This window comes from Eimeria acervulina, genomic scaffold (assembly GCF_000499425.1).
Source record: "Eimeria acervulina Houghton genomic scaffold, Eah_scaff303, whole genome shotgun sequence".
Classification (NCBI taxonomy): domain Eukaryota; phylum Apicomplexa; class Conoidasida; order Eucoccidiorida; family Eimeriidae; genus Eimeria; species Eimeria acervulina.
This window is the reverse complement of record NW_013547771.1, coordinates 1-21,762: the sequence shown is the minus strand read 5'-3', so window position 1 is coordinate 21,762 and position 21,762 is coordinate 1. Positions and strand designations below refer to the sequence as shown.

The window sequence follows — 21,762 nt, the reverse complement described above, 5'->3', positions numbered from 1 at the left end:
GAAGCAGCAACTGCTGCACCGGCAGCTGCAGCAGAAGCTGCTGCTGCAGCAATCACCGCTGAAAGTCGCGTTGGAAGGGGGAGGTTACGCAGTTGTCTCTCTTTTTTCTTTGTCCCATTGTCTCTTCAACCGTTTACGTGTTAGCTAGTTAGACTGGGGAGCAGCTTCAGCAGCCGCTGACCTCGCTCCTGCCCGCGTCTCCTCTGCTGCTGCTCGCGTTGCTGCTGCTGCTGCTCCTGCTGTTATTGCATGCAGAATGGAGGGGCCTAACTCCTCTGCCGGCGCCTCCGGCATTCAGAGGGCCATTCAATTCCTTATGCAAGCCGCCGAACGAACAGCCGACGGGAGCCTCGGCAAGGGAATTGCAGCAGCAGCAACTGCAGCCGCAGCAGCACCGAGTGCAACAGAGGCGCCAGCATCATCAACACAACAAATAGCAGTGCCACCGGCCCCCCCACGAGCGGAAGTTTCCTCGAAAGCAGACGCAGCAGCAGTCCGCGTTAGGGCTTCCGTGTCTACGCAGACAGTACCAGCGCCAGCAGCACCAGCACCAACAGCAGCAGCAGCAGCAGGGCGACCGCTGTTCCCTGCAGCTGCAGCAATGGATTCATCTCAGGGTCCCCCGGGGGCTCCCAGGGTCCCGGTTGAGCGCCGCGCGTCTCGCGAGCGGCTGCCGACGTTAGACTCTGCCTTCGCGCCGCATGCAGAGGAGGCAGAGGAGAGCGGCTTCTCTCAGTTGTGTAGATACACCACAGAAGTCATTCTGGCGGGGGCCCCCCAGCTGGGGAGGCCCTTCCTAGGAGGAGGGAACGACGAGCTGCAGCCGGCAGAGCTGCTGCAGTGCGAACATATGCTTCTTGACGAAGAGGAGCAGCAGCTGCTGCAGCAGCAACAGCAGCAGGTGCAGCAGCAGCAGGAACAGCAGCAGCAGCAGCAGCAGTTTGCTGTCTCTCCTGCAATTCCTTCGGACTCCACGAGTCCTCCACCCTTGCTGCAGCTGCCTATACACTCGGAGGTGGCTGGCGTGCCGCCCTCTTTGCTGCTGCCGCACGTCTCCTACCGCCTTGCTACTGCAGCAGATCGGCAGCAGCTGCAGCAGCTGCATGCAGAGACCTTTCCCTTCAGCTACAACGAGGCCTTCTACTCCTACATCTGCTCGGGTAGGGGCTACGCTCTTCTTGCTACAATACGCCGCCAAGACATCCAGCGAGTCAAACAACAGCTGCAGCAGCAGCAGCAGCAGGAAAAGACGAACGGGCGGCATGAGATTACAGGGAGCAATGGCGCTTCAACAACAACAACAGAGGCAGCAGCAACAGCAGCAGCAGCAGCAACAGCAGCAACGACTGCAGCTCCGAGCTCGGACCGATTGTCTTCTTGGTTTTCTTCTTGGCATTCTACGAAGCAGCAGCAGCAGCAGCAAGAGCAGGAAGAAGAGCTGCTGATTGGCGTTATAACTGTGTCACAGAGTCCAACATATATTGGAGTAGAAGACGCTGAAGTTGTGCGTCGCTGGGTGCAGCAAAAGGAAGAGGAAATGGCAGAAGCTGCTGCTGCTGCAGTTGCTGCTGATGCTGCTGCTGGAGTAAGTAGTGATGCTGATGATGATGCAGACCCTACCTCAGCAGCAGCAGCAGCAGCAGAATCGGATGAGGAGAAGCTTACCGCTGAAGGCCCTGTGGGGTTGTGCCGTCTGCAAGCTGCAGCGCGAGAAGAGCGGCAGTTGGGTTGGAGTGCATTTCTCTCAGGCTTCAGCCAAGAGAGCAGCAGGGCCCGAACAGCAGCAGCAACAACAGCAGCAGCAGCAGCAGGATCGGAGTGTGGTGCTGCAGCAGCAGAGAGCAACGACGGGGGGGCTAATAGGAATGGATGCCGCTCTGAGGAGGGGGAGAAGGAGCGGAGCGACTTGGCGTATGTATTGACGTTGGCTGTTGCTGCTCCTTTCCGCCGCTTAGGTGTTGCTGCTGCTTTGCTGCAGCGAGCAGTGCTGTACTTCCAGTCACCAGCAAACCCTGCAGCAACTGTTGCGCTGTATCTACACGTGGCAGAGTACAACCAAGCGGCTTTAAACTTCTACTTGCAAAACAGCTTCACAAATGTCTATCATTTCCCTGAGTTTTACTCAATAGACGGCAGGCCTTACGGCTCCTATCTTTGCTGCATGCACTTGCACGAACGCTGCAAAGCATGTTGCAGCAGCAGACGCGCAGCAGCAAAGCGGCAGCAGCAGCAGCAAGCACTCCTAGATAAACACGCTCGAGGCCTTGTTAAAGGACTTGAGGGAATAGGAAGGGCCCTCAAAGCCGTACGCTCCTCCGTCACTGACTTCCTGCAGCCTGCAGCAGCAGCAACAACAGCAACAGCAGCAACAGCAGCAGCACCAGCCGCAGCAGCAGCAGCAGAGGGAACAAACCACAACCCCACAGCATAACACGCTCGAAAATATAAGACGCCGCAATCTGCTGCAAGCGCATGCGTACAACAAAGCAACTAACAACGCAAACAAACAAATACTCCAGCAGCAGCAGCAGCAGCAACAGCAGCACAACACCGCGAGCAGCAGCAGCAGCAGCAGCAACAGGATGGCTCTCTATAGTTGAATTTAAAAGGTAGGAAAGAAGCAACAGTCTCCACAGCCGGTGTTGAGGGGGGGCTGGGGGCCCCAGTAGTTGTGAAGTCAGGGGTCCGACAGGGATCTCCTTACAGGTTCAAGGCAGCGTCGATAGGGCCCCCTGAAGGCGTGTCTAGGGCCCCCTAAAGGGGTCTTTAGGGCCCCCTAAAAGAAGCGTTTAGGGGCCCCTAAGAGACTTCTTTATGGGGCCCTAAGACGCATCGGGGGGCCCCTAAGAGACATCTCTTGGGGGCCCCTAAAAGGTGTCTCTTCGGTGCTTCTAAGAAGCAGCATGGGGCTCCATATGCGTTGCAAGGGCCCCCAAGAGGCGTCTCTTAGGGACTCCTAAGACACTGCAGGGGGCCCCTAAGGGGGCCCTTACGTGGGCCCCTATGAGGGCCCCTAAGGGGGCCCCTAAGTGGGCCCATATGGGGGCCCCTAAGTGGGCCCCTAAGGGGGCCCTTAGGGGGTTCCTAAGGGGGCCCCTAAGGGCCCCCCTAAATGACGACTCCGGGGCTGGTATGACACTGCAGGGGCGCCTAGAGAGGCCTCGTAGGGGCCCTTTAGAGATGCCTCTGGGGACACTATTGCTGTATAGGTTGCGGTTAGGGGGGGTTTGTTAGGGGCCCCCTGTTATAGGGGTAACATTGGAAGGGCCTTTGTGAGGCTGCAGCAAAGGGAAAGAAAAGAAGAGAAAGCTGCTGAATTTGTTCGTGCTGCTGCTGCAGCAGCAGCAGAAGAGCTGTTTTTTGTTTCCTTTAAGTCAATACCTGAGGGTCTGCAGAGATTGCTTTGTTTGTTATATTTTAGGTGTATATTTAGGGGGTTTTAAATATAAACAGATATTTAAAAAATAAACAAATACAGAGAAGTAGGAGATAGAATGCATGCAGACAGACAATATATTATATATTTATATTTATTTTTATTTGTATTTAGAGTTAAACTTAGACCTCGCTCTTCGCATTTATTTTCTTTTATATATATAAAAAGCAGCAAAACAAATAAACGCAAATATAATATATGCATAATAGAGACGAGCATATGTTCATAAAGCAGCAAGAAACAGCGCTGTGTTGTTGTTTGTTTGTTGTGTCTGTTTATTGTTGTTTTTGTTTATTATTGTGTTTGCTTGTTTATAGTTTTTGTTTGTTTTTGTTTTTGTTTGTCGTTTTTTTGTCTGTTTTTCTGTTGCTGTCTGTCTGTTGTCTGCTGCTTATTTTTTATTGCTGCTGTTTGTTTAGTTGTTGCAGCAAGAATAAACGAACATCAAAATAAAAGTAATAAACAAACGGCAGCAATAGAATACAAACAGCAACACATACAGAAGACAGTTTGCTTTCATTGCTGCTGCTATTCTTGTTTTTGTTTTTGTTGTTGTTTATAGAGACTGTTTCTATTGCTGTTATTTATATTTGTTTTTGCTGTTGTTTGTATTGCTCTGGCTCTCCGATGTGCGTAATACTTTAGACGCTGTATTATTTGTTTTGTTTGTGTTTACTCGTATAGAAAGAAACTGTTTATCTTTGGTTTTGCTTACCTCTGTTTCTCTGTTGCTGTTCGTCTTCTATTGCTGCCGTTTGTTTATTACTTTTATTTTGAACAATTAGTTTTTATACATATATAGCTAAGCCTTCTCTTTGTCTTTTTATCTCTGTCTCTTCTGTTCTTTGTCTTTGCTTGCTTTTGTTTATCTTTGCTTCTGTTTATCTCTGTTTCTCTTTGTTTTTTTCTGTTTTTGTTTCCTTTCTATTATTCTTTTATGTCTAATTCTTCTACTTATTATCAAAAAGGCATTCGCAACGACAAAAAAATAATATTATTATATTTGTTTTCATTATTATAAAGGCATTTGCTTACAGATTAAATATATTTTTATTATATAATAAACTGTTCTTTACATACGCTTATATATATATATGCATATATACATATATATATATATATTTAATAATTTGCATTTCTTTTATTTAAAAAATTGTTGCTGTTAATTTGTGAAGACACTCCGAGGAGAACATCGCCAACACTTTTATAAAATTGTCTCCTTGCCTTTTGTTATTCTTTTCATTTTATTTGTTTGTTTTGTTTGTTCTGTTTGCTCGTTTGTTTTGTTTATTTGTTTGTTTTGTTTATTTGTTTGTTTTGTTTATTTATTTGTTTTGCTCGTTTGCTTGTTTTGCTGCATTTGTAGGCCTCAGCCGCGAATGTCTTCGACTGTATCTTTTGATTATTTTTATCATTTGTTTGCTGCCGTTTCTTGTAAAGCCTCTGTTATCTGTTTTGTTTATTTTATTTATTTTTGTTTCTTTTAAAGCCTTTATTTGCTGCTTCTTCCTCTGCATCTGCCGCAGCAACTGTTATTTGTTTTTTTTGTTTTATTGAGTTTCCTATAAAACCTTTATTTGCTGCTTCTTTCTCTGCATCTGCTGCAGCAACTGCAGCAAAGATGAAGAACGAAGACATCCCAACAGAGAGGCCTCATAAAATGTTTTTGGTTTATACAGCGAAATCTTCTCCTCCTCCTCTGCACTTAAAAAAGGAAAGAGAGACCTAAAGCAGCAAAAAACAAACAAATTTATTTTTTATATCAACTCATAAATAAATAAATAAATAAATAAATAAATAATATAAATAGATAAACACAAATAAATAAATATATATATATATATATATATGTATGTATGTATGTATGTATAGATAAATGCATAGATAATTCTGTTATGAATATATTAAAAAGATATTAATAAATATGCGTAAATAAATATACAATAAATAAATGTGTGGATTAATAATAAAAGAAAATATAAGTAATAAATAAATGCATTTAAATAAATAAATTCGTAAATAAACAGCAAACAGCAAATAAATACAAATAAACAAATAAACAAATAGGAACGAGGATAAATAAATAAATAGACACAAATAAACAGCAAATAGAGAAATGCACGTGGAAGACAAATAAATACGTAAAAAACAAACAATAAAAGGAGAGAAAAACAAACAAATGAAGTAGAGGAGAGTGCATACAAAGCAAAGGACAGACAGACAGAAACAAAAAGAGACAAATAGAGAGATAAACAATGAAACAAAAATACACCCAAATAAAGATAAAAAAAAGAGACAAAGAGACAGAAAAGAAGAAGAGAGAGAAATAAAAAGTAAATAAATAAAGAGACAGAGAGACAGCAAGAAGGAAAGGAAGAGAGAGACAAAGAAATAGACAAAAAGTTGTAGAAATTAACAGCGATAGAGGCGCAGCATACCTGTTGATAGGCTGAGGCAGCAGCAACTTCGATTTTGTTGCTGCTTCTTCTTTTTCTTCTCTATCAAAGTAAAATGCATAGCGAAGCTGAGCAAAGACAAATGCAGACAAATGCCCGTTAAAAGAAGGAGACAGACACTGCAGCAAAAGGCTAATCATATCTTCAATCTCTCTTTCTTTCTCTCTTTCTTTTTCTTTATCTCTTTCTTTTTCTTTCTCTCTTTCTTTTTCTTTCTCTCTTTGTCTCTCTGTCTCTCTTTGTCTCTCTGTCTCTCTTTGTCGCTCTTCGTCTTCTCCTCTCGCTGTACCTCCTCTTTTTGTCGCTCTATCTTTCTCTGTCTCCGTCTTCGTATCTTTCTTATCTTTTTCTTTTTCTTTTTCGTTTTCTTTTTCTTTTTCCTCTCTTTCAGAATCCTGTCTGTTTTCTTTTTCTTCAACAGTTTTATTATTTTGAATTTCTTTTGTTTGTTTCTGTCTTCTTTTTATTGCATCTGCAGCCACGGCTGCCACCATTTGCACTGCTAGGCAATCCATACCCACTTCTTCTTCTTCTTCTTCTTCTTCATTTGCTTCTTCTTTTCTTCTTTTTAAATGCATCTTCTCTTTAAATAAAACATCTCGCATATGCAATCCCTCAAAAACAGGGGGCCCCACATGGACGCCCTCTAAACGGGGGCCCTCTTTAAGGCCCTCTATAAGGGGGCCCCCTGTGGGGCCCTTTAGAGGGGGCCCCTCTTTAAGACCCTGTGCAAGGGGGCCCCCTTTGGGGCCTTCTGTAAGGGGGCCCCCTGTGGGGCCTTCTGTAAGGGGGCCTCTTGTGGGGCCCTTTAGCGGGGGCCCCTCTGTGGGGCCCTCTGTAAGGGGGCCCCCTTTGGAGCCCTCTGTAAGGGGGCCCCCTTTGGAGCCCTCTGTAAGGGGGCCCCCTGTGGGGCCTTCTGAGGGCCCCTCTGTGTTAGGATGAGGTTGGATGACGGGCCCCTGTGTTAGGGTTCTGTTGCGTGGGGGGCCCCCCTTGTCTGTTTTGTTCATTGGGGGCCCCTGTTGTTGTGTGGGTTTAAGAAGAGAAGGAGGTAATGCTGAGAGCAACTGCGCAACAGAGAAGCGCCCTTGTCTCCTGCTGCAGACGGAAGATAATGCATGCAGCCCCTGCAGCAGCAAAGATAGAGGCGCATGCAGCCGCTGCGCGTGTACCTCCTCCTCTGTTGCTGCTGCTGTTGCTGCTGCTTCTGCTGCTTCTGAGGACCCGACGCCTCTGCTGGTGCAGCCAGGCCAGCCCGCAGCTGCTCCGAGGCGCGTTGCTGCTGCTGCCGTCGTCCTTGCTGCTGCTTCTGCTGCTGCTTCTGCTCCCGCGCCTGCTGCAGCAGCAGCAGCAGCAACACGTTGCTGCAAGTCCTCTAAGCGATGAATTACTTTAGTGAATAAAGACAGCCACTGGGGAGCAGACAATTCAAAGTGCCTACAGTGCAAACAAACAAAACAAAAAGAAAAGGAGATTAAAAAATAATCAAACGCAACGCCAACACTAACAAACAACAGCTGCACACCCACCCAATCAAACCACCACACAATTAACAGCAGCAGCAGCAGCAGGAGCAGATCAGCAGCACAAGCATCAGCAACAGCACCATAAGCGGCAACAGTGCTCGCAGCAGCATCACGAAGTTCAGAGGCAGCAGCGGAAACAGCAATTTTAGCAGCAGCAGCAGCAGTTTCAGCAGTTGCAACAGCAGCTTCATCATCATCATCAGCAGCAGCATAATCAGGAGCAGCAGCAGCAGTTGGATCCTCAGCAACAGCAGCATTTGCAAGCTTGGGGTGTGTTGTATACCGTAAGAAGTTGGCGATTTGCGTGCCTGTGCGGTGTCTATGCATCTCTCTTTTAAATCTTTTTTCTGTTTTATTAATGAGGCCGCCTCTTAGAGCCCAAGGCAGCAGCCGCTGCGCTGCATTGTCGCTCCGTACAGACAGCCGAGCACTCAACTGAGCAGCAAAAGCCCTCAGGGGTTCGCTCATATTCAATGTTAGCAGCTGCTGCGCCACACAACCCGTCATGCTGCGAGACGCATCTAGCACAATACAAGCTGGAAGAGAGTCTGCAGAAGCTGCTGCTGCTGCTGCTGCAGCAGCGGCAGCAGTGCTGCTGTTGGTGTTGGTGTTGGTGTTGCTGTTGTTGTTGTTGTCGGTGTTGTTGTTGTTGCTGCTGCTACTGGTACTGCTGCTGCTTGGGCTGCTGCTATTGCTGCTGCTCCCGTTGCTGCTGCTGCGGTTGCTGCTCGGGCCCCCAACGATGTCGCTAATCATTGTTCTTGCTTCCGCAGCTGCTGCTGTTGCTGCTTCTGTTGTACCTGTAGCTGTTACTGCTGCAGCTTCTGCGGTATCTGTTGCTGCTGCTGCTGTTGCCTCTTCTGCTGTATTTGTTGCTGCTGCTGCTGCTGCTTTGCTGCTCTTTTTATTTGTGCGTCGACTTAATACAAACAGCGCAGCGTTCCACCCCGCCAGCAAACCCAAAGCTGCTGCCTCTTCATATCCTAAGACAAACAAATGCAAGAAAAATTTTTAATAAAAAATCATTAATAACAAACAAACAAACAAACAAATACAGAAAGAATCAATAAACAAGTAGAAACAGCAGCAGACACAGGAGAAACACCCGCAGCAGCAGCAGTACCCTCAGCCATAGTAGCACAGCAGCAGCAGCAGCAGCAGCAGCGCACGCAGCAACTGCAGCAGCCGCAGCACCCGCAGACGCAGCAGCCACAGCAGCCACAGCACCAGCACCTGCGGACGCAGCAGCAGTGCCCGCAGCAGCAGCACCCGCAGAAGCAGCAGCCGTAGCATCGCTCGTAGCAGCAGCGCCCGCAGCAGAAGCAGCAGCAGCGCCCGCAGCAGCAGCAGCAGCAGCAGCGGCCGAAGCAGCACCAGGATGATGATAAGCACCTGTAGTTCCCAGGACTTGTCCCGCAAAGAAGAGGCCTTGAATATGTTTTGCTTCGAGGGAGGGTTTAAGTTGGCGGCCGCGAATAATCTGATATTCTACATCATAGGCCGGGCGCAGCATTACTGCTGCTTCAAGGCCTTCTATTGAGTGCAGCAGCTGCTGCTGCACTGCAGCAGAAAAAGCACCTGATAAACCCCCAGGATACACCACCGATAGATCGCGGTCTTCGGGCTCCAGCCACACTATGTGCTGCTCGTTGTGAGGAAATAAACGCATCTGAGCACAAACCCTAAACCCTAAACCCTAAACCCTAGGCATTGGATCTGAATTTATGCCCTCATTTTCACACCACCTACTACGGGAACTTGCTGAAGAACTTCAACCCCAAACCCTAAACCCTAAACCCTTAACCCTTTCAGTGGTGGATGGGCGGCGTGGCATTGAATTAACGTTGAGACGTTCTTTATCTCTGTGACGGTCTCCTGTTGATGGTTTACGCATTTCAGGGTTTAGGGTTTGTTAGGATTTGCGCATTGTTAGGATTTAGGGTTTGTTAGAGTTTAGGGTTTGTTAGAGTTTAGGGTTTATTAGGGTTTAGGGTGTATTAGGGTTTAGGGTTTGGTTGGGTCTACACCTTGTTTGCGATGGAGGGGCAGTATCTGGGCCCCACTCCTTTGCCTTCATTTCCGCGGTGTATCGGCAGCGAGTGCAGCTGCTGCAGCACAATTTGTTTAGTTTGCTGCGAAGTTTTTGTTATAAAGCAATCAATCCAACGATGTCGGCGCCTCCGCAGTTGCTGAGGTGTATGTACACCTGAAAAAGGCCGGGGAACAGAATCTGATGGCTGCCGCTCCAAACGCGAAAAATCAATTGAAGAACCCAACAAGCGAGCGGGGGTTCCTGCATGCAGACAGCAGCAGCAGCAGCACCAGCATCAGCAGCAACAGCAGCAGCAGCAGCAGCGGCAATAGCATGAGCAGCAGCAACAGCAGCGGCAGAAGCATGAGCAGCAGCAACAGCAGCAGCAGCAGCAACAGCAACAGCACAGCAGCAGCAGCAGCAAAAGCAGCAGCAGCAGTGGTGGTGGTTGTGGTGGGGACACGCTGTCTAGAATGGGTTTGATTGATTTGCTCGTTTTCATGTCGTTCTTTCCTTCTTTGTGTGTGTTTGTATCTATTTCTACACCTAAGCAGATACAAATATATGTCTATATCTATGCCTATAACTATACCTACATCAATATATATGTACATATGTTTATATATATATGCATGTAGATATACAGATATAGATAAATATACATATATATATAGACATATGTATATACGTATATGTATATATATATATATAGACATAGGTATATACGTATATATATGTATATATACATATATATATTACACATATTTATGTAGATATACATATAGATACAGATATATAGATTTATATATCTCTATGTATGTAAATAAACAAAAAACTAGATCAATATATATATGTATATAAATATCGATACGATATGTTTATATGCAGATATATATATGTGTATATATGTAGTTATATATGTACGCATATACACATATACATGTATAAATCTATCTCTTTCTTTCTCTTGCTTTCTTCCTGTTTTTGTTGTTTATATTTGCATATTTGTCAATAATAAACTACGTTAGTTTCTTCTTTCTTTTGTTTAGAATTAAATATCTGTGAGCGACAATATAAAAGAACTCCTTTGTTTTCCTTTTTTGTTTTTGTTTGTCTTTACCTGTTTTAAAATAAGCTGTCTCAAGCCCTAAGCGCTGTAAAGATGCCGCTAGCCCGTCTGCTGCTGCTTCTACATGGAGAATTTCTGCAGGTAGCTGCTGCTGCTGCTGTTGTTGTTGCTGTTGTTGTTGCTGCTGCTGCGCACTTCGCGCCGCTGCTGCTGTTGCCTCGGCAAGCGAATGCATGCGCCCCCCTTGTGCTTTGCTGCTGCCTACAGCAACAGCAGCATCTAAGAAAGTGCCCGCAGCAACAACAACTGCTGCTGCAGCGACTTCCCTCCCGTCTTTCAGCCGCACTCCCCACACCCTCTGCTGCTGCGGCTGCTGCTGCTGCTGCTGGAGGGGCTCAGCGAGGATTTCTTCAGCTGTAGCATCTAAGAAGGAAAGAGTAGGAAAAACAGCAGCAAACCGGCGCATGCAGGAAGCAAAGAGACAGCGATCCAGCAGCACACGCGTAACCCATGCTGCTGGGCCCCTTGATATATTTAATACTTTCCAGTGCAGTGCAGCAACATCAGCAGCACGACCGATTAGGCCCCCGCATGCATCTACTTCCGCTAGCAGCAAACTCTTGCCGCTGCCGCCTACAGAAGGATTGCAAGACAACACCCCCAAAGAAAGAATACCACCGGGGCTGGCAATGCATGCATGCAAGCCCAATCGTGCTGCTGCAGCCGCAGCTTCTATCCCTGCATGGCCCCCCCCAACAACCAGCACGTCGTACTGCTGCTGCTGCTGCTGCTGATGGTGCTGCTGCTGCTGATGCTGATGCTGCGGATGAGGATGCTGCTGTTGCTTCTGGTGATGCTGCACCTGCTGCCGCGATTGATGCTGATGCTGCCGCGAATGCTGTTGCTGCGGTTGCTGCTGCTGCGGTTCTTCCTGCTGCTGCTGTTGCTGCTGCTCTTCCGCTGAATCCAAGTTGCCGTCAAGGACGGCAGAGGATATTTTCTGGAGCTCAAAGTTCACATGCTGCTGCTGCTGCCGCAGCTGCTTGTCGATGTTCTCCTGCTGCTGCTGCTGCTGCTCCAGTTGCTGCAGCCGACGACGAAGTAGCAGCCGCTGCGTTGCTACGGGGGACTGCTGCCAATGGCTTAACCCACTGCCCACGTCAGGTGTGCAGCAAACCCTGCTGCTGCTACTGATGAAGCTGCTGATGCTGGTGCTGAAACTCCTGATGCTGCTGTTGCTAAAGATGCTGCTGAAACTGCTGCTGCTGCTGCTGCTGCTTTTTTTGTCTGGGCGAGTCTTCGATGCTGCTGCGACGTAGGCGTTAACTAGGGGAGTTGGAGCCCACGCGGGGGCAGCAAGTCGAGTTGGTGCTGCTGCGGTGCTGCTGGTTCTGCTGCTGCTGCTGCTTTTGCAGCAACAGTTGCTGCTGCTGCCTCCATCTCCTGCGGCTGCGGCTGCCAACACACAAGGGGCGGCAGTACCAGTAACCACGGAAAGCAGTTCCAGCAGAAGCAGCAGCAGCAGCAGAGCCCAGAGTCTCTGCTGCTGCGGCAGTTGTTGCTGTTCCTTCTGCTCCTGCTGCTGCTGCTGCTGGTGTTTACAGTTTTGCATTTCGCCATTGCTGCGCCGTCGATGCTGCTGCGGCGAATTCTTTCCCTCGTTTATGTCAATTCATATTTGTTTTTTCTTGAAAACATCAACTCATTAAACCCTTCTATTTGATTTATTTGTGCTAACTCTCCTTAAGACAACAGCATCAAGCTGAGGGCTAAGGGGGCCTCCTACCGCCAGGAGAAGCCAAGAGATGAATGGCTGTCTATGGGCTGTTATATCTCTGCATTTTCCGCAGCATTTGTTAATACAATTTATTACAATTTATTTTATTTTGCTTTTTTATTAATCAATAATATTAATGTATTGTTTATCTATTCTTCTGCTCAATCAGTGGAGGGAAGCCGCTCTCCCCAAAGTTCTATTTAGTGCTTTCTTGCAACAAACCCGCTCCGGTGTTTCTATGAGACAAAATATTCTTTTCTTTATAATTACACCCAATAGCTGGGAAACACAGACACTCAAAGTTATTCATAGATAGCCCCTCCCCCCTCCTCTTCTAATCGAGGGCTAGATATAGGCTGGATGGCCTGGTGTGTAGCACTACTAAAAAGGTGCTTTGCAGAGAGAAAAAAAAATACAAGGTTTAAGCATTCTCCCTAAATTATTGAGAAAACCCCTTCAGCCTTCTTATAAGGAAGAGCGAAGAGGTGCTGCTCTCACGGTTGAATGTCTGTCTCGTTGCAATGATATTAGTACAGCATTACCTGCATGCGTTGTAGCAGAAGAAGACATTTCAGAGAAAACAATAAAAGAAGAATGCCGAGGCATTCATCGGCCGTTCAGATGCAGTCGGCACCGCAGTGAGGAAACAATGCAGAAGGTCTTTGCCACTGTTCCCGGTAATAAAAAAATAATATAGGCTTGAGAAAATAACTTAGATGTAGTCATAATGCATACTCGGTCTGTGTATGCATTCTTTTAGATAAAGATAAAACAGGCGAGAATATATTGAAGCCAGAACATCTGGCTCGTAGGCCTACCAAATAGCACTCCGGCTTCCATTGCAACAAATAAGAAGCTAGCTTATTTCGATGTTGAATGGGCGTGAAAAGGATTAGAGCAACAGAACTTTGAGGAGAGGCTGTGCAGAACAAAGAAAGCGGTTAAGGAAAGGGTTTTGCCTCAGCCAAGCTGCGGCCTTGGGAGATTTTCTTTGTTCTCGGGTCACTGCGTTGGCCTAGATTGTAGTCTTATCCACAACGCTGATGATATGCCACCACACCATTACCATTAGTATCAACTTTCTTTAAGGGTTCAAGCAATCATAGAAACTTCCCCAGAGTCTCCCAACAAAAGTGCAGCATTGTCCTTGCGAGAAGGAGCAGCATGATAAGGCTGATGTAGAGAAGTACTTAATCATTGTCTACAGTGTCAGAATACGCATCAAAAGAAGTCTTTGGCGTTCTCCTATGTGGAGTATCCCGTTCAAAGAGTTCTGCAATGAAGTGAACTGAAGAGCGGCCTTCTTCCCTCCACCAGCCCCAGGGCATTGCGCCGCTGTATCCAGCCCCCCTGATGAATTGAATGGAAATCAACTGCTGCTGGATGATTCTTGCCTTGCAGCATTTTGAATTATTTGCCTCACGCGACGGTTCTTGGCTTATCGTTTACGGTCTTTGTAGGGTGTAAGGCCTACACAATATACTAAGCAATAGCTGAAGGCTCAATGAGTGGAGAATTTGTGCAGAAGTGCAACTCGTAAATAAACACTAGAGAAACCGAATAACACATTCCTAACACCACCCACCAGACACTTGGTGTTTAGATGCACCTACTCTACGAGAGTCTGAACTTCCTAAGACGAAAAATATATGTTTCTGAAAAGAATTCATGTGTTTATCAGTGTTGAAAAGGGAAATTGCTCAAAGTTTCTACAGAAGCTCGGTGCATGCATGGCGACGCAGGGGGCCCCAGCTTCATCGTCCTCAGGCAGCTGGCGCCAGGCTGAGCGAAGGAGCGGAGTTGTTATTTGCATGTTTTTTCCGGGGTTTTTATTTTAAATAACTTGTTCGTAGAAGTTCTAAAGTTATTTCCTGTAGAATGTCGCGGCCTGAGCCTGACGTGACGGTGCCCGCTGGCGACCCTAAGGCTGGCGCGAAGGTGTTTAAGGCGAAGTGCGCCCAATGCCACACCGTTAATAAAGGTAATATATTTCCTTTACTTTATTTTCTTCATTTTCTTCCTTTTGCCTTCATGCTTGCCGATGTGAGCTTATGAAGATGTTCACACGCTTGATTCACAGCTTCCGCGCTCGCGGTACGCGCGCAGAAGGAAGGCGGTGGTGGTCTGCATTTATCTTTCTTCTTCGTCTTTTGTTGCATTAAGTTCTAATATTTTGTGTTTAATTGATTGCGTTTGTCTTATTTTGTTTTCCTCCCCAATTTGAATTGTCTTTAGCGCACTGTGCTGTCGGGGGGTGCGGCTGTTTGTTCAATTTTTCCTTCGTAGTGTTTTATTTTATGTGATTCTTATCGCTTTTCCATATTTCTGAGTTTGCTTTGTTTACTTACGAAGGCGTTTGTTCCATTCAGGCTGCTTTCACTGCTGACGAAGCTCATATGAGTTTGTTGCATGTGTTTAGTGCAAAATGCGGCAGCGTATGGAGGTGTATTTAGATATATAAATATGTGTGTATATATATTATATATATTCATGATATTATATATATTCATGTTAATCTTCATATTCATTCAAGGCAGATGCATGCGTCTCGACACTGTGGACAGTAGCTTCTTTTGTTTGTTGGTTTAAGGAACGTTTTATTTCTTTCTTCCTTCCTTGTATTTCTGTTGTGCCTACACGATTTTCCCTTCTGTTATTCTATTGTCCCCATTATCCCTATCTCGATTGCGTTTCAGTTGCATGCACGTATTGATGCGTTTTTGAGTGCGTGCATGCCTGCAGTAATGGCTGCTTTTTTCTGCATCTCCTATGCATTTATTGTTGCTTTTTGCGTGCACGCATGCAGAGGCTGCTGCTCTTACAAGCTTGCATGCATATGTCGCCTTTGTTTTGCATGCACGCATGTGTGTATTGCTGGTTCTTGCATAGACGCTTGCACTCAGTAATAGCCGTCTTTTTGCATGCAAACATGCATGCATGCATTTGTCGTTTTTTTTGTATGCATGCATGGATTTGCCCTTTTTTGCATGCGAATGCAGGTGGGGCTGCAAAGCAGGGCCCGAATTTGTTTGGTTTCCTCGGGCGGGCCTCGGGTTCAGCAGACTTCCCTTACAGCGAGGCGAATAAGAACAGCGGCATTGTTTGGAGCGAGAAGCACCTGTGGGAGTATCTTATAAACCCCAAGGCATACATACCGGGCACTAAGATGGTGTTTGCGGGAATAAAGAAAGAAACAGAACGTGCAAACCTCATCGCGTACCTCGCAGAAGTCACCAAACCCTAAACCCTTAACCCACGGTGGCTAACGTTAAAACCGCAACAAACCCTGAAGGATAAACAGTCAGCAGCAAGCCCCAAACCCTCAGCAGCAAAACTCTGAAACAATCACCGAACCCTAAACCCTCTTCGGCTCCATGCAAGCACAAAAAAGATGTGCTGCAAACGAAGACCATGCATGCTGTTGAAGCGGTATAGAAGACAATGGGATTAGAGGGTTTTATCGTGTGCAGCATTTGCATTTCGTTCTGTCTCATTAAAAAACAATTTGTGCTGTCTTGTCTTTTGTTGGCACTGCCCACATACAGCAGCAAACACCGCAGGGGGTATAAAATGTTGAAGTGCATGGTAGAGGGGAACATACAGACAGAAAACATGAATCGATAATATAGAATAAAACGAAATTAAATAAAATAAAACAACACGGAGTTGTTATATGGGAACAAGAGAAAACATTCTCTGCCCCGTTTGTTGCTGTTGTTTTCTGCATAAGGCCCTTCACCTCAAACCGCCTATTAATACCCATTGGCCGTCCTTCCCCTTCATCTGCATAGGCTGGTCTCAACAATATATGTAGATATGCATATATATGCATGCATGTAAATGTGTATGTGCGTGTGTGTCTGTGTTTGTGTGTGGGTACGTATATACGCATACATACAAATAGATAGGTATTATCCATGTGTATATATTTTTGTATACTGTAAATAACTATACAAATATATATATATATGTATATATATATATATATATGTATATATATTTATGCTTATATGTTCGCATGTGGGTTTGCAGCATTTGCGTGAGTGTATGTTGTGCAAGTACCGCGCCGCGTACTGCGGTATTGATGTACACCGAACGATATAAGATAGTAAATACGACGTATATAATAAACAAGTGATATATATTATACATTGTATGCATATTATATATTCAGCATTATATATTATACAATGCATAAAATAACTATTGATATGCGACACCGTACTGCATTCTATGTTTCACTGCATTTTAAAACGTTCAGTTTTTATTTTTGGAAACTCTTTGCGTGCACAGAGGCAAGCGCTTACCTGCTTTTAATGATCAATTATTATTATTCTTTCTTTGTTTTTTTTGTAACCCAAGGAGAGCCGAGCAGCAACTGCGCTGCAATCGTGCCGTAGCGAGCCCTTCCTTCTGCGTTTAGTTTGCTGGAAATTAGTAAATAATTTACATTTAAATAATAGCGGAGAAGCCCAAAAGACAGAATCGGGAGCAGCTCTCCCCTCTGCAGTTCGGTTTGCTACGAATTAATAAATGATAAAAGTTTAAGTAGAAGAGAAGTAAACGGATGACAATTTTTATTTGATTTTGAATAGCTTGGAGGGGGGGCGTCTGAGCGTTTATTTCCATTATGAATTGTTTGGTGTAATAAATATGCAAAATATGTTCGACTTGGTAAGAGTGGAACCGAAGAAAAAAGGAGATATCGAAGGCGGCACTTTTTATATGATTATTTGCAACTTCTGCGGAGAATCTCCGACAGAGGGACGACTTTGCCTGCAAAAACAGGGAAACTAAGAAAATAATCTCTAAAATATTTCTTTAGTTGATTTCGGAACTCGTTTTCGCCAAGTTTTATTTGCTCTTCTTCAGTTTTCTTGTCATTTCTCATTAACCACCTAAGTTGTTTCCTTGATTGCTTTTGTTTTGTTTTGTAAGTTCATCTTGATGAGTTTCCACTTCGTATTTCTCTTTCTTTTTCCCTCTGAAGGCTGCGACATGCTTCTGTCTTAAGCTGGTTTGTGTTGTGTGTTTGTTGTTTGCTTATTTTTCGTGTTTTTCACAATCCTCGTCGTTTCTACATGCAAATAATCGTTCTTTATTGCCGTTTGTACACATTTTGCAGATGTAGTACAACAAACGCCTCGGGCAGTTGAGAGATGCACATGGCAATTCAAAGCGCAATTAACAAACCAGATCTGCTTGCATTTTAAATAAACAACAAGTGTTACATTGAATGAGGAAATTGCTCTTACAATTCCATTTCCTGGTGCTCTAGTGCTCTACGTTTGTTCAAACGGAAATGTTGAGCGCCAGAGTTAAGGGTTTGCGGTTTAGGGTTTAGGGACTAAAGTGTTGGGTCTAGGGTTTAGAGTTCTGAATCTAGCAGTTAGAGTTGAGGGCTCAGGGTCTCGTGTCTAGGTTTAGTAGGGTTGGGGGTTGGAAAGTTTATGGCTTCGAGTAAATGGTTTAAGGTTTAGGGCTTGCCGTTCTGACCGTTTTTGTAGTAAACCGACTCCACGCCTTGTTGCGTTGTTTCCTCATCTTCATTAGCTGGGGGGTCTAGCGCTGCCAGCAGTGGGCGGTACGCGACTTCTTGCAGATTGCCTTTGTCGCACAGCCACAGACAAAGCTGAGAGAGAAGACAGCAAAACAAACACCAAGCAAAGCAAAACAAGATGAATAATCAACTGATCCAGAAGGTGAATAGACACATGACAATTCACATTTCATCGTCTTAACGAGCCGAGTGTCCGTGACGTCGAAACTCCACGCACAGCAACGGCAGAAGCAGCAGCGGGGGTAGCAGCCAGAGCAATGCAAAAGCAGCCGCAAGGACAACAACAGCGGCAGCAGTAGCCGGGGCAGCACGAAAGGCAACTGCAACACCAGCAGCAGCATCGGGGGAAGCAGCAGGGGCAGCAGCAATGGCAGCAACAACAGCAACAGCAACAGCATGGGGGAGCGGCAGCAGCGGCATCAGCAACAGCAACCGCAACAGCAGCAACGCTGACAACCGCAGTAGCAGTGGCAGCAGCAACAGCAACAGCAGCAGTAGCAGCAACATGGGAAGCAGCAGCAGCAGCAGAAACAGAAGTTGGAGCCGTAGCAACAACAACTTCATAGCGGCAGATTCAAAGCATCGAGGGCATCAAAATGTAAAAAGAAGATTTTAAGCATCAAAATGTAAAAGGAAAATATTAAGAAGAAATGTGCTTTCTTTTTATTCGCCGCTTACATGTATTTGTGTGTTTGTTATATTGATGTGCAGTTTATCTTCCTCTAATTAGCTGCTGCATATTTTTGTGTAATTGGAATATGGATAAGAGATGCGGTTTTTAATGATTTATTTTTTATCAGTTTGTGTAGGTTGATAAGAAGTATGTTTTTTTAATTGATGTTAATCTGCTGACGCACTACTGAGGTTGATGAGAAACACGTTTCTTAATTAATTACTTTTAATCCATTTCTCTACTGATTTTCTGATAGCTGCTCTTGATTTGTTTCTACATTTACGTAGAGAAGAAATCTGTTTTCTTTTACGTAATTGCCACTAATTTATTTGAATATTCATTGTACTGGTGCTAAATATGCCTTTATCAATTAATGCCCTTTAGTGTATCTGTGCATAAGTAGAAATGATAAGGAATAGGCTTTTAAATCAATTCTATTGGCAAGAAACCCATTTTTGAAATTAATTATTATTAAGCTGCTTGAGTGTCTACAAAATTGACGACGTTTGGTTTTTATTTGATTACTTTTTATCTTTCTGTGTTTTATTTAAATTTTCTCAAGTCTCACGACGTCTAGTTCTTCTTCTGTCACAGGGAGACCCAGCATCCCTAAAATCCGCCACAGCTGACGGCGTGTTACATGTTGCCTAGGAAAAGAATAATTGAAACTAACTAATAATAATAAACAATTTACTTCAAATAATTTATATTAAGTTTTCCAAATGAAAGAACCAATGTGGAATAGTTAAAATTCAAACCAATGTGGAACAATTAAAATTCACCCTTTAATTAAAAATTTGCATTACACACTTTACATCAAATAAAACCAAATAGATGAAATCATACAATTAAAATCCAAACATTAAACTACACGTTTAAAATAAAAACAGTCGAGAAGGGGCGGAAACATATCGAAAGAAGTGAAAAGAATTGAAGATGTAAACTGATCAAAGCCACACGCAAAACTGTGCATAAAGACAAGGAGGGGGAAAAGCGTTTGCAATAAGGAAAACGATGATTTAAGCAAACAGAAAAGTCACTGAAAAATATACAGAGAGCGCTTTCACGCGACTGAAGGTAAATGAGGGTTGTGGTGCCCCTGAGCCCGTGCAGTAAGACAGAAGTCCAGCAAAATCAAAAGGGAGATTCAGTCACTAGAGGTCTTTTATTTCGTAGAAGCAAATGCATTTAAATGCTAAATTGGATTTATTTTACTTCTGCTCCTCCTTCCTTATCTCTGGCACGTGAGGAGGAGTTTTTCGCTTGTGCACAAACCGCTAAAAAAACTAGTTAAAATCAAAGGTGCCGTAAAAATACAAGCAAATAAACAGACTAGGGAAATATGCACTTGTTTGTTTAGATTTCGAGCGTACAACCGAACAAAAAGAATACATAAAAAGCATCTGCCTGTTTTTTACGTTCTTTGTTTGTCGAAATCCTGAAAAGTAGGGAGAAGAATTTTTCGAGTTTGTTTGACTTGGAAGGCTAGACGGTCTTGCACCGCATTCAGCTTCCTCTGCATGCAAATAAAAGTTTATTACTTGCATAATAAGCATTGGCATGTGCACATGTATTTGCATATATAGGTTATTCATTCAAATCCGTTAAATATATGTGTGCCTAGGTTTGCATATATACATATCACATACATGAAAACTGACTACTAAAATTGTACTATGCTTGTATTTGACAATTTTTTAATACCTATATGTAAATATACAAATGAATACATACACACATATAAACGTATCTAGATCCGTATATATATGTATATGCATGTATTTATTTTTTTATTCATGCATCTGCTTTGTTCTGCACGCATTGCCTTCGAATCCTTGGTTTTTTGCATTTGTTGAGATGCGCCTGAGTTTGATGGTATTTGCTTGCTGCTAGAAACACTCGTTAAGGTTAGGTTGCGTTTAAATGCATTCAATTGCATTTTTAACGATTAGGAGGTACAACCGACGCAGATGAATATCGAAGAACTTCACAAGAAAGGGAAGAAGCTGAAAAAAGAGCTGATAAGGAGCATTTTCAAACAATCAATGGGGTTTCGGATTTGTGCAAATAATCGGACTTATACTAACAAATAGGTACATTAATAAATGAGTATATAAATAAACAAACAAACGAGTAAATAAATAGATAAAGGGAATTACCGGAAACTAGGAAATAATGCTTGTAAAATCAGTGCGAATGGCTCACTATTACTCAGTGACTCATATCTCCTTTTTTTCCGTTATTCTCCTCACTGTGGGCTTTCCTACTATTAATTACCATTATATATCATTATTTTCGATTATTGCTTTTGTTGCCGTTTTTGTGCGTCTTTTCTGTTGAGCTGCTTTCATGGTTAACAGTGCCTCTAACTCTTTTCCTGGTGAATTTGTTTCAACTCCCATTCAAATCAGCACAAGACAATGTTGCTGCTTTGTTTTTTATTCGCTGTAAACAAAACCTCCGACACTTCCGACTGCCAGCGCCAGCTCAAAAGATATACATTTTTCGTCTCCTGTGTTCAACCTAAACGTTAAACTTTTAATTCTAAACCCTGCATTTTCTTTCGCATCCTTCTTCAGTCATGGTGGTTTGCCTTCCTGTGTTACACAAACTCTAAATTCTAAACCCCAGATGAGCTTACGCATTCTTCTTCAGTCATGGTGGTTTTGTCTTCCTGCGCAAGTCTGAGTTCTGATGGAGTTTGCATCGGGACGACTCTGTTGGGGTATTGCTGCGCCTCCTGAATAAAAAAGAAATAGGGAATTTCAAAATTAGTTCAGATGTTGAAAAGATTGAATGATTTAAAAGGTTTGGCTTTTCAATCGGAAGTGCAGGAGTACGATGATGTTATGTTCACCCATTTAGTCGAATAAGGGACGAAAATGTACTAGACGATTACTTGTCTATTTGCATATTAAATATATGGATGCAAATATATGGAAATATATTCTTATCTGTATGGATATAGATATGGATATATATTCATGTCTATATGGATATAGGCGTATGTGTATGCATGTGTATATTAAGATGTACAACGTGTAGACAGACGTATGCATGAATACGTGTAGTTGCTGGCTTTCTATACATATACATATATATGTATATATATATATATATATATATATATATGTATATATGCACATATACATATACATATACATATACGTATACATATACATATACATATACATATACATATACATATACATATACATATACATATACATATA

General features: G+C 44.0%; 3 protein-coding genes across 3 annotated transcripts; 2 read left to right on the top strand and 1 right to left on the bottom strand.

The window, feature by feature from the left end:
• Positions 1–256: 256 nt before the first annotated feature.
• Positions 257–2,431, top strand: EAH_00031780 (acetlytransferase, GNAT family domain containing protein, putative; the record flags this gene model as incomplete). Its single annotated transcript, XM_013392369.1, has 1 exon — positions 257–2,431. The coding sequence occupies one exon, from the start codon at positions 257–259 to the stop codon at positions 2,429–2,431; it is 2,175 nt and encodes a 724-aa protein (XP_013247823.1).
• Positions 2,432–4,998: 2,567 nt separating this feature from the next.
• EAH_00031770 (glucose inhibited division protein A, putative) lies at positions 4,999–12,131 on the bottom strand (the record flags this gene model as incomplete). The annotated part of the gene is made up of 6 exons (XM_013392368.1): positions 4,999–5,140; positions 5,875–7,329; positions 7,702–8,401; positions 8,613–9,087; positions 9,446–9,711; positions 10,571–12,131. The coding sequence occupies 6 exons, from the start codon at positions 12,129–12,131 to the stop codon at positions 4,999–5,001; spliced, it is 4,599 nt and encodes a 1,532-aa protein (XP_013247822.1).
• Positions 12,132–14,174: 2,043 nt separating this feature from the next.
• On the top strand, positions 14,175–15,540 carry EAH_00031760 (cytochrome c, putative; the record flags this gene model as incomplete). The annotated part of the gene is made up of 2 exons (XM_013392367.1): positions 14,175–14,277; positions 15,296–15,540. 2 exons carry the CDS (start codon positions 14,175–14,177, stop codon positions 15,538–15,540), a joined length of 348 nt encoding a protein of 115 aa, XP_013247821.1.
• Between the last annotated feature and the right edge of the window lie 6,222 nt (positions 15,541–21,762).